The sequence below is a fragment of the Platichthys flesus genome, chromosome 23 (assembly GCF_949316205.1).
Source record: "Platichthys flesus chromosome 23, fPlaFle2.1, whole genome shotgun sequence".
Lineage (NCBI taxonomy): Eukaryota > Metazoa > Chordata > Actinopteri > Pleuronectiformes > Pleuronectidae > Platichthys > Platichthys flesus.
In genome coordinates, this window is record NC_084967.1 from 16,444,997 (window position 1) to 16,457,596 (window position 12,600).

Sequence of the window (12,600 nt, forward strand, 5' to 3'; positions counted from 1 at the left end):
AGCTTTGCACACACGTCTCCTCATTGTCTCTCATCTCCTCTATTTAATCTCTTGGCGTATTTGTTCTTATTATATTTAGTAATTTACTGTGTGTCACTTGCTTATGTGCAGTGTTTAGAGTTTGTGTTTATTAAATTCTATTTTGATCTTCTTCTGTCTTTGAATTCTTCATATCTTTTGTATTGCTTGAAGAAGATGAAGAAGAAGAAGAAGAAGAATCAGAACTTTTGTAGATGGTCTAAAGGTTAAAGAAACAAAAGAAAAGGGGGAACGAGCAGAGACAGAAAAGGAGAGAGAGATGAATCTGTTTCTCTTTTCTCTCTCTGTGGGAGTTCGTCATCATCAGTTTCTTCCAAACAGCTGATCGTGACGGAGCCGAGCGAACATAACCGAACTCAGCCGAAGGGACGAGTCCGCGCTGACTGACTCCGGATCCGCAGATATTCACATTTGAATCTGATCAAACTACAAACAGGTTCATTTATTAATCTGTTGAACAGACGCAGAGAAGATGGCGGCTCTGTCCAGTTGGGAGATGTGTGTGAAATACGCTCTGTTCGTCTTTAACTTCGTCTTCTGGGTGAGTTTCAACATTTAATACATCACACTTTATACCCTCATTAAATTAGTGTAATTTATTCAATATGGTCATTTAGTCTGAAGCCCGAATTAAAGAGCAGCTTGTTGTTATTTTAATATAACTCTTAGGAAATGTTTGCTGTTCAAGGTATTTGGGGCTTTAACGAAAGAAACGTTAAATTCAGAGATTCTTCAGAGGAGCTCGGTAACGGAAGCTGTTTGTGTTTGAACGTGATTCTACTGATTAATAACGATACAACTTTATTGATTTGACAGAAACAGCGTCACAGAGCGTGTTATGAAACACGAGGGAATAAAACAACACAGAATTGAAACAAGATAAAAAATAAAACCAGTTAAAACCAGTCATTAAAAGCTTCTGTATAATTTGATGCAGTGGAAGGAAACGTTAAAATACATTTAAATAACCAGTTATATTAATATCGGTTTCTGCTCTGTTACATTGATGTTGCACTGACTCTGTCAGATTCAGACAACCACCAACAGGGGGCGGTACTCAGCTCAACTTGTTTTCTCTTCCTCCTGCTTCGTAATTCTTTTTCATTCACTTTGAATTTTATTATCATTTTTTGTAGTTTCTCCTTAAATCTTCTGTTCAGTCTCCAGCTCCTCTCCTCCTCCTGGTCTTTGAATGATTTCCAAGAGTCTGGATGTGGACTGGGATGGAGGGAGGAAGAGAGGGGTGGATGGAGGGAGGAAGAGAGAGAGGGAGGGAGAGAGAGAGGGAGGGGGTAGGAGAGTGAAGAAGGGAGGAAGAGAGGGGTGGATGGAGGGAGGGAGGGAGGAAGAGAGGGAGGGAGAGAGAGAGAGGGAGGGGGTAGGAGAGTGAAGAAGGGAGGAAGAGAGGGATGGATGAAGGAAGAGAGGGAGGGAGACCGGGGGGAGGAAGAGAGGGAGGGAGGGAGGATGAGAGGGAGGGAGGGAGGAATAGAGAGAGGAAGGGAGGAAGGAAGAGAGGGATGAGGGAGGAAGAGAGAGAGGGAGGGGGGAAAAGAGGAAGGGAGGGAGAGAGAGAGGGGGAGGGAGTAGGAGAGGGATGAAGGGAGGAAGAGAGGGAGACAGGGAGATAGAGAGGGATGGAGGGGTGGATGGAGGGATGGAGGAAGAGAGGGATGATGGAGGGATGGAGGAAGAGAGGGATGGAGGGGGAGAGGGATGATGGAGGTATGGAGGGATGGAAGGAGGGATGGAGGGGGAGAGATGAGTCTTCAGCTCAGAGACAAATATGAAGAAATGAAACAACAGTTCTGATCCTGTGATTTCTCTGAGTTTGATTAACAGTTTGATTATTGTTTGATAAGCAGGTTATTAAATAATGCTATAAACATATCGATAAATACGTTTTTTGATCATCTGATAAATAATTGAATCATTAGTCTGATTCATATTTTGATGAACAGTTATTCAGTTTGATTAATAAACAGATCAGTTAGAGTTTAATCACTTTCAGCTGAAGCTCATTGTCTCAATCAGAAGGTTTCTGCTCCTCTGAGATGGCTCCTCTTCCTCCTCCTCTTCCTCCTCCTCCCTCCAGCTGTTCTCTCCACCCCTCCCCCCTCACCTGCTCACATTACCAGGTGAGGTGTGGCTCACACACAGAAAGCCGCTGGTTGTGTAGCGTGTCGGTCAGAGGACAGTTTGTTTGTGTTGGATCCTGAGCTCAGAGTCATGGGAGGACTTCAGTGCATCAAGTACCTGCTGTTCGCCTTCAACCTTCTCTTCTGGGTAAGTACTCACCTCACTGACCTGACGCTGAGGAGGTGGCATGAGGAGCAGAGGAGGGGGCATGAGGAGCACACATGAGGAGCAGAGGAGGTGGCATGAGGAGCACACATGAGGAGCAGGGCAGAGCAGGGGAGATGAGGAGAAATCAGTGATTTGAAATGAGTTTTTAAATGTGAATTTCTGCTCTGACTTTAATTAACTCGTAAAAAACACGATTTAGATGAAACTTCAACATTACCTGAAGTAAACATTCAAACTCTGACTTGAAGTTTTATTTTCGTTCCAAACAGAAGCTGATAAACACGTGAGATTCTCTGATGAATCCTGATTAGAGTGAAATCACCTGTTGAGCTGCAGCGACTCCTCAGGAAGTGACATCACATCCAGACTCTAGAACAACTTAAACACACATGTTCTTATTTTCATCCTGAAGCCAAAAGAAAAACTTTGCATGTTTAGAAATGTTCACATAAAATAAAAATCTGTTATTTCTTACTTCCTCAAGTGCAAAGTTGTTTGATGGAAACTGCTCAGAAACCTTGAGACACTTTTCACTCACAGGAGCAGATTTGATGACCTGAGTGATTTGTTGAGTCCTGTGTTATTACTGCTCTCACCTGTTTACAGCAGCTTGTGCTCTAATGACTGTTTGTGTGTCTGGAGCCTCGGTGACAATCACACAAACACCACAAACACCTCGTTCTAAAGACTCTGTGAGGTCCACGCTCTCGGCTCCTGATTCTCAAACCTCAAGTCTCATTTCAATCAAAGATCCTCTGTGTGTGTGTGGGACAGTGAGAAGCTGCAGAACCTCCTCAGATGATTCATGTGTGAGGTGGTCCAGCAGCTAATGGTTCTGTAGAGCGTTTCACTGCATCGTCATCGTCCTCCACTCAGTCGTCCTCTTTGTCTTCTGTTGGCACCAGAGGATGAATTAATACAAATACTGAGGGGGGGGGCTCAGCGTCCCATAATGTTTACATAACGGATCCATTAAAACATTTCATTTCATTTTCTAGAGCAACATTGTGACGGTAGCATAGTAACAGTGTATTTATTTTATTTGTGTGTTTCCTCTGCTTTGACAGAAGCTGCAAAAGGAACATTCACTTCTTCACTTTGAGTTTTCTGCCTCAGTGAAGAGGAAACCTTAGAATTTCTTCAAATCTAGTTCAAAGTTTCAATTTGGCTCAAAGGAAATGATTCAAGGTCAAAGGTCAAGGTTGTTGTGACCTTTTTTATACAGGAATACGAACAATTCAGAGGTCGTCCAAGATAAAGTTTTCTTTTGCACGACAGGACGACTGTGGATCTTTCTCTGGTCTGAACACAGGATACCATTTAACTTCCCCTGCGTCAGTGACCCTGTGTCTGTTCTGCTGTAGTTGGCAGGTTCTGGAGTCCTGGCCGTGGGTCTGTGGCTGCGGTTCGATTCCAGGACGGCAGGACTGTTTAATGGAGAGGAGTCGCCCACCGTCTTCTTCACTGGTGAGTTCTGGTGACAAAGCCAATTTAATTTTCTTAGTGATACATCATACAGGGGGAAATGAAACCATGCTGCAGCACAGCCCTCGCTGCTCTGGTTTGTAGAGCAGCTTTAAAACCGCTGATCTAGACATGGTGTGTAAAGGGCAGTCGACAGGAAGTGCTGCTCTGACACCTTTTACAGGAAGAACTGAGGTGAAGTTTTATTGAAGCGTTTTGCACCTTGTTGAGAACTGAACCAGATCCATCTGGTTTTATTGAGTCCAGAAAACAACTGATTTAGATCTGAGTGGTCAATGTGAGTCTGTGATGATATGGAGGAACACGACCACGCAGGGAATTGCAGTGATAATAAGCCTGTTTGATCGGAGATGCTGTTCCTTGGGCGACCCCTTGTGGCCGTGGATGACACGTCTCTCAGGAAAAGACGGTGAAGGATGATGTGAAGTTTCCAAAGAGCAGCAGATGTTCTCCAACCTTTTTTAAATGCGGCTCCCTGGATGTCACCTCGTGATGTTGGGGGGGGGGGGGGGGGGGGGGGTTCGACTGGACAGAGGTCGACTGAGGCCACTGAGCTCGTCCACACACACACACACACACACACACACACACTGACGTCTTTCTTCTGTGCAGGACAGGGACGTCTTTGTCTCAGAAAGACAGAGCGGCTCCCTCCTCTCCCTTTGTGCTCCTCCATCACACGGAGCAGAGAAGTGGGCAGCGAGGCGACAATGGTCTGAAATGACAAACATCTTAATAACAGCTCTGAGAACAGTGGAGGAGGACTTTCTTTGTCCTCGTGACATCAGCTCTGTGGTTATTGTTCGTGTTTTGTTTATGATTCACGCTCATGAAGCCGACGTTGACGACTTTAAATCACTTTTCTCTCCAGCTGATGTTTAGAAATCCACAAAATCCTTTTCTGTCTCGTGTTCACATTCAAGTTCTGTCACATAGCAATTACGATTTGTCGTATGGATGTTGTTGTTGTTGTTGTTGATGAAACGTTGCTGATGCTGCAGGTGTGTACATCCTGATCGCCGCGGGGGCTCTGATGATGGTCGTCGGCTTCCTGGGATGCTGCGGCGCCATCAAGGAGTCGCCGTGCATGCTGGGACTGGTGAGTCACTGGTCTGTGTCCCAGGGAGCGACTCCATCGGGACAGTCAGCTTCTGTTCGTCATTTAGAAGCTTTGATTTCAGAAAAGCATCAGAACCTCTTGTTTTCTTCTTCTTCAGTTCTTCCTCTTCCTGCTCCTCATCTTCGCCATTGAGGTGGCTGCTGGGACCTGGGGCCTCTCCAACAAAGACCGGGTACACACACACACTAGTTTAATCATTGTTGCTGGTGAGTCTGTGGTTTTAAACCGTTGGTGTTACTGGTTTCCTTCGTGGTTCAGGTGGTGGAGGACGTCACAGAGTTTTACAAACAGACGTATTCCAACTACGTCCAAACCAAACAGGAAGCTCTGAAGGAGACGCTGCGGCTCATCCACTTCGGAGTGAGAACAAACCTCAACACAACTCAACATCTGAACTCTCTGCTGACTGGGCTCTGTATCAGGAAGCATCATGTGACGTGACCTGTGTTTCCCCTTGTGTCCTTGTCCCAGTTGAGCTGCTGTGGTCCGACTGGGACGGTGATCGCTGCGGCCAAAGACACGTGCCCCGACAAGGAGGCGCTCCTCGTCACGGTAAACTGTTTGATGTTGTTGCTCATTCACTGTCGGGAGTTTTTATAACTTCATGATTTTATTTCCCACACGGAGAGAAATGTATGAAGCGTCAATAAAAATCTAAGTGGACGTTTGTCAAAGATGGTTTCTGTCCTTTAAGTTCCTTATCACACTGATAAGTTTGGTTCTAATTATTCAATGAAGTCATTTGACGATATACAAAACGACTTACTCGTGATTGGTCGAGCACGTCCACACCACAAGATGGCCGCCTTCGTATTCCAGATGTTCTGGATCTTATCCAGAACTGTCGCTGGTTTGATTCCCTGTTGCACTGAACTCATATCTGTCGTTTCTCTGCTCCTCGTCAGAGTTGCCCCAACGCCATCGACGAGGTGTTCAACACCAAGCTGCACATCCTCGGGGGAGTCGGCATCGGCATCGGGGTCATCATGGTGAGTCTGTGGAAGACTTGATTTGATATTAGGTCATGTATCTATCATTTCATCTTTTAACGACAATATAAAACAGTCATTAAAGTTTCCTGGTGCTACTTGGACTCGATGCTCCTCCGTCTCTCTGCAGATCTTCGGGATGATCTTCAGCATGATGCTCTGCTGCGCCATCAGGCAATCCAGAGACTTCGTCTGAGGAGCCACCCCCCCCCCCCCCCCCGCTTCACTCTGTCTAATATGATGATAAAGTTAGTTTCCTGCCGGGTCCGAACAGGATGACCAGCTGTGACCGTGCGGAGCCCGAGCAACTTTGATTTTTAGATTACATTTGTATCCAAAGTAAAAAGATGTGTTTTTATTCTGTTTGATAAACTGAAGATCCAGAAGCTTCGACAGGAAGGAGCAGGGAAGCGACTCAGAACTTTGACGAGCTCGGCTCTTTTGTTTTGCAGCTAACAGAATGTGACTGGTGTTTTATTTTGAAGTTGCACGTTTGAAGCTTGGATTTATTTTTTTAATAAAAGAACTGAGTTTTATAACCACATGTTACTGATGCAGATTAAATATATATGCCAAATAAATGAATTAATGTGTTAAACTGAGTCAAATGTTTTTTGTTGTTGTGTAAAGTTCAGACTGAAGAGACGATGAGTCACAGGATCAGAACAAACGTTTTAAATCCTGGAACTTTACAAACTTCTCAGAAAGGTAAAGACAAATGTTTATGCATAAATCAAACCAGAATTAGCAGGGTTGGATGAATCAGCTGGAGAGGGAACGTGATCTGAACCCCGAGAGGAAAATGACCAACATGAAGCAACGAGTATCAAAATAAGAGTTTAATGATTGAAGCTCATTTACAAAATACAAGAAATCCATTTAAAAACCAGTTTCACCAGACAGAGTTAAAAAGACTGAAGTCGTAGAAAAGTTTAACTTTTATTGTTGGAACTGTTTTGACAGTTTATTCACTGAGTTTCAGAAACTGAGAAACTCGGTGGATTCACTTGTTCAGTGAGAAATACATAAAAACAAATTCTGTTCCAACAGTGAGGTTCTGTGTTTAGTCCCTAACTGAACTTTTCTATTTCCTCTTCACTTCCATAAACAAGAGACTGAACATAAGTTTTCTTAAGTCATTTGTTGCATCTGAAAAAACAGATTTTTGTGATCTTACAATAAAACTCATAATTCCTTTGTCGCTGCACCGGCAGCATCCGTCCAACATGATCATTAAAAAAAGAAACTCTGGTTTAAAACAAACTCAAAGACACAGTTTGACATCTGGGGGACGATGAGAAGTTCAAACAGCATTTTCATGTCAATGTGTGTGTGTGTGTGTGTGTGTGTGTTAGTCCTCCCAGGCGAAGTCGTACGGTTTGAAGTCGTCTCTCAGCCGCTGGCAGCTCGCCTCCTCCTCCTCTCGACTCTGTTTACACTCCTTCCAGTCGGCTCGGGTCGGGATGTTCAGCAGCGCCTCGCTCGCCAGAACCTCCCTGTGTTCAGACAGGGACGTGGTTGTGTAGTAGTTTGTATGAATTATAAGACGTTAAATCTACGTCTGAATCATCGGTGTGTGATTGTTTACCTTCCAAACTGCAGAGGAAAGTTTTTCCTGATGCGATAGAAGAGTTTCTCTCCTGAGTCGAACTCCACGTAGAAGTACGGCGTCCCTGGAGGAGCAATCTACACACACACACACAGAGTCACACACACGCTGCAGGATGTGCACGTTGTGTAGTTGTGTGTTCACTTGTGTACCTGTTTGAGTTCGGTATGTTGAGGAATCTCCATCAGCTCCATCTGCTGCTCCTGAGCCTGGACCGTGAACGCCTCCTTGATGTCGTCGGTGGTGCAGCGGTCCAGCGGCACCGGGACCACCTGAACCACAACAACACAACAACATGTCAGGGTCACATTGTGTGTTTTGGGTCTCTTTATCATAGTTGTTACTCATTTTCAGACTGTTGTCAATCATTTTGTGCCTCTTAGTTGTTGTTTTACATCTTTGTTGTGTGCTGCTGTTTTCATTTAGCTTCTTTGTGTTCGTACTGGGTCAGTGTGTAGATATTTGGCTTTGTGTGTCTGTTTCCTTGCATCTATCTGTTGTCATTTTACTTCTCTCTTTAATTGTTTTATCCATTTAACACTGTTTTCAATCCCTTTGTGGTCGTTGTGTGTCTTTTAGTTGTCGTTTTGTCTCTGATTGTTGTTCTTCCTCCTCCTGATTCCATCTGTGGTCATTTCACTTTTCTCTTCATTTTGTGTCTCTTTAATGTTATTTTACATCTCTTTGTGGTCGTTGTGTGTCTGTTTATCATCAGTTTGTGTCTTAACTGAGCTCTGTGACTTTAGGACATATATAAACATATATGTTGAAACAGTTGGATGTGGTGTTGTGTTGTTGTGGTGTTGTGGTGTTGTGGTGTTGTTGTGTGTCCGACCTGCAGCTGCAGGTGCTGGCTCCGGTAGTTCCTCTCGAACACGACGCAGCGCTCTCCTTTGCTCTTGTAGAAACTCGTCAGGGCCGACTTGTACTTCTCCATCTCCTCCACCACCTCAGAGCTCAGCTCCACCACAGACTGGTAGTGGCCGATGGGCAGGATCAGCACGTGGTGGGGGGTCAGGCCGCCTTTGGCCAGAGCCAAGTAACACTGCAAACACAATCACTCCTTTTTATAGACACAAAATACTGGAAACGCACTGAAACACGTTAAGTTAAGATACAAAGTGTAGAACTTATTAACCCAGAAGCTACACAACAGCGTCCTGTGTTCATGTGGAGGTGTTTGTGTGTCTGTTTTCTCCGTGTTTGGTCTCCACCACCACCTCCACCACCATGTTCTAAGCACCGGTGCTGGAAACTCACATGTGACCCGATGCTGATGACCAGATGTTTCTCCACCTGAGGACTCGCCAAGCAGAACCAGCAGGGACCAGTGGGCTGAGCTGCACACGACAAACACAAGAAGAAGACATGAAGGTGTGTGGAGGAGCCGCGGCCGGGTGTCTCTTCCTGTCTTCAGCCGGTTGGACTCACGGTGTCTTCGTGGCTGTTGGTGTCCGTCTCCATCGTGCTGCTGCTCTCGTCCCCGTCCCCGTCCGTCTCCGTCCAGGTGTCGCTTCCTGCCGCGGCCCCGATGAGGCCCCCCCTGGCTCTTGCTCAGGTCAAAGAAGAACTGGGGGGCCGGCTCCTGGACACACGACAGGAAGTACAGATACAGGGATGAGTTTTCAAAATAAAATGACATACAGAAAAGAGAAGAATAGGCTGTAGGTTTAAAATGAACACGTCAAAGAGCTGCTTTATTGTACGAGGCCTGTCTCTTATTTTGGATGAGAACAACATGTCCACACCAATGCACACAGACACACACTGTACCTCCTCCTCTGCGACGCTGAAGCCCGTCTTCAACGTCTCCGTCTTGTCCTTGGGGGGGCGTCTGTACGGGTTCTCTGTCACGTCCTGCGGCTGCTTCACCATCTCTGTGGGATCCATGCTCTTCATGGGGACGATGTTGAAGGCGTAAAGATACTGAAGACACACAGACACACACACAGTTTCAAAGTCTGACACACAAACATATTAATGGTGCAACAAGAACAAAAGTTGATATTACTGTATTTAACACACACCTTCTTTTTGGCAGGGTTGTTGACGGTTGCAAGGGCGATGAAGCGGCTGACGTGCTGAGCGTTCTCCTGGAGAATGAGGTGATTCCTGAGGACACACACAGTGGGACACAGACACACACACAGTGTGACACAAACACACACAGAATGACACAGGACGATCAGTCAGGACGTGTCCACCACGGACATTTCCGGTTTATTGTCCCTGAGGAGCTAAATAAACATAGTGGTGGATGTGAATCCAGTTTACCTGTAGGGGAGTCTCTCGTAGTGAGCGCCCTCTAGTGCAGCAAAGTGGTACCGCGGCTTCAGCTTGTCTGCGAGGTTGGCGACGGAGTTGCTTCCACAGAACTTTGTGTTCACTTCCTGCAACAGAGACGCACAAAAACGACAAAAACTTCAATCTCTGAACAAGACTAGACCAGGTTCATCGTCCCAGCTGCTCTGGAGCTTTCAGGCACTTCACATATCTTCCTTACGTGACACTCTACTAAAGATCTTTAAAAAGAAATTAAAGTAGGTTTAAGACTCTTGATTCTAGAAAAGTCAACTCCGATCAAATCCCTTAGAAGCAGCTTTCGTCCAATCAGAGATCAGTAAACTGAACTGCTGGTTACCGGGTTGTTAGCGTAGTGCCACACCCCTCGCGGCCACTGTGACGTCAGCAGGATGTCGACGCCTCTGAACTTGGAGCTGCTGGTCAGCGGAGCCACGAGAGCCATCAGGTCTTTGGCGGTGTAGCAGTGAGCCGGGGCCGGTTCCTGGGGGGCCTCCCGACCGCTGACGTAGGCGATCTGCAGTCCGGACACGCCGGTGAACACGCCACGGCGCCCTGAGACACACATGATGCATGATGTTTGAACACGGAAACTTTAAATGCACAAATCCCAAACATCCCAGTTTTGGCAGAAAACTAAAAACTGTCTTATTATTTCTTTTAGGTTTTAAATAAGTGATCAGGAGTTTGATTGAAGTGGTTTTTGATTGATTGATAATTGAATCTTATTGGGAACATCTGACAGAGAAAGACAGTAAATGATCGAAATATAGATGACGTGTTTCTGACTGTGACTGATTTTAAATTCTCCACAACAGCCACATTCATGTAAACTACACTGAAATGCCCCCCCTCACTTTTCCGTCCCTCCACTGTTGTCCTCTCAGGGACCTGGGACGTCCGCCACGTGCACAGACTCTCACCCAGATACGTGATGTTCTCAGCCAGCTCACAGCCGTCAGCGCCGGGGAACTTCTTGGCCGTCTCCTGACTCGCTGCTCCCAGGACGTAGGTGTGGATCGGAGCTGTGGGCGAAGAGAGGGAGTGGAATCCAAACTGTATCAGCCTGTTTTCAACTGTTTCACTTTACATGTGACAGAGAAGCTGAAATGTACTTTTATTTGTGTTTACTTTATTTTTGCATGTATTTAACACTATGGTCACATGACTCGGGCTTCAAGGTACCTCATCATAACCTTTAATGAATAATAAAAACATGAAATAATCGTATTTTATTATAAAATGCTTTTAAATTGACTTTCTCCAGTTTGTCTCACCCATAGAAAACGATATCTCACTGAAACACATATTTCACCAATAAACTAAATCAATAACTGTTTTCCAGAGATGATCAGGCTCGTTAATCTATCACAGGTCAACAGAGACTCATTATTAATGTCTCTGATTGACAACATGCTTAATCTAGCAGCGCCCCCGTGTGGCCACACTTCACAGTGTAGACAGACTGTCAGTAGAACCTGTCAGTGGTGAACCAGCTGTTCCATCCAGATGTTTGTACCTTTCTTGGCTCCGGTTTTGTAAAGCTGCCACTCGGCCTCGGCCTCTGGTGTCGTCCCGAAAAACTCTCCGACGCACAACAGCAGCTGCAGGGAAATCAAATTCAGAAGTTATTATTAATATTTGAATAATCACTTTTACAATTACTATTACTTTTTATCAACCTGCAGAGATCGTCTTCGTTCATTGGTTGATTCTTTAGTTTGTTTAAGTCCAGGAAATAGAGAAAAGTGACACTTAAAATTAAATCAAGATTAAAAGCTGAAAATTCACACGTTTAATTTTGGAATGAAAAATGTCGTAAATGTGTGTCAGTGGACTAATTGGTTAATTAACAGTTTGAGCACTTAGTGTACAAACTGTTGTGTAACTGTTGTGTTACTGAAAATCATTAAACTTTTTTTGTACAGGAACATCTGAACCTGTACAAATCTTTAAAGTAGAACCGTCTGAGACTCAAGGGGTCTGAATAAAGTTCACATATTTCATGAAGTTAATCACAAAAGTAAAAGCTTGAGGCAGTCTGCACGACTTCACAATAAAATACAAGAGAAGGGATCATCAACATCAGTCTGTGAACATCGAGACGTTTCAGAATAAAACTCTCACATCGAACTGTCCCGCCTTCTTCTGGATGCTCTGCACGCGACTGAACACTGCGTTCAGCTGCCCCCCCACGTCTCCACACGCCAAACTGCAAACACACACAAACACACACATGGTTTAATGCACATTTCACATCAACACAACACGAACAACAAGAGCAGGAACCCAGTCACTGGACACAGATACACTGGGACCAGCAGAGCTCCTGGTTAAGTCCTGTTACACGCCTGGGACTCACACTCGGGTCGGTTTCTCCTCCATGTTCCTCAGAAGCTTCTCACGAACGTTGCAGATGTTTGGATTTTAGCAGCTTCAATGTTCCGTCCGTCACTGAAAAGGGTCCGGGGGGAAAAACAGGGAAACCGATGTTGTCTTTAAGAAAATCAGGCGTTGCTGAGCTAAATGTTTTTTTACGTTTGATTCAATTTAATTTATAACATTTCGACTTAATTTTTTCAGTATTTCAGTTATTTAAAATAAATTAATACTTAAATATAAAAAAAATATTATCCGGACTGATTTTATGAGCGGACAGAGTGGTTGCCAGGTTGGACTCTTTCACGCAAAACAGAAAAAGCAGCTATTATTTAATTTATCCTTTTTTCCTTCACAAAATGATCAAATGA

The 12,600-nt window shown here is 44.8% G+C and overlaps 2 protein-coding genes across 3 annotated transcripts; one reads left to right on the plus strand and one right to left on the minus strand.

Moving 5' to 3' along the window:
- The first annotated feature begins 340 nt into the window (after window positions 1-340).
- LOC133948628 (CD9 antigen-like) lies at window positions 341-6,542 on the plus strand. Of its 2 annotated transcripts, none has more exons than XM_062382495.1 (8): window positions 341-580; window positions 3,711-3,813; window positions 4,833-4,930; window positions 5,049-5,123; window positions 5,210-5,311; window positions 5,423-5,503; window positions 5,857-5,940; window positions 6,071-6,542. In XM_062382495.1, exons 1-8 carry the CDS (start codon window positions 512-514, stop codon window positions 6,134-6,136), a joined length of 678 nt encoding a protein of 225 aa, XP_062238479.1. In that variant the 5' UTR covers window positions 341-511; the 3' UTR covers window positions 6,137-6,542. The 2 variants fall into 2 exon arrangements, with proteins under 2 accessions (XP_062238479.1, XP_062238480.1); XM_062382496.1 differs by lacking the exon at window positions 341-580 and adding an exon at window positions 2,138-2,325.
- Window positions 6,543-6,764: 222 nt separating this feature from the next.
- On the minus strand, window positions 6,765-12,331 carry cwf19l1 (CWF19 like cell cycle control factor 1). Its single transcript, XM_062382499.1, has 14 exons — window positions 12,213-12,331; window positions 11,978-12,062; window positions 11,370-11,454; window positions 10,774-10,875; window positions 10,191-10,405; window positions 9,824-9,939; window positions 9,577-9,661; window positions 9,323-9,475; window positions 8,981-9,134; window positions 8,810-8,889; window positions 8,385-8,594; window positions 7,702-7,821; window positions 7,529-7,626; window positions 6,765-7,436 (listed from the first exon to the last, which is right to left on the minus strand). The coding sequence occupies exons 1-14, from the start codon at window positions 12,233-12,235 to the stop codon at window positions 7,292-7,294; spliced, it is 1,671 nt and encodes a 556-aa protein (XP_062238483.1). The 5' UTR covers window positions 12,236-12,331; the 3' UTR covers window positions 6,765-7,291.
- Window positions 12,332-12,600: the final 269 nt, after the last annotated feature.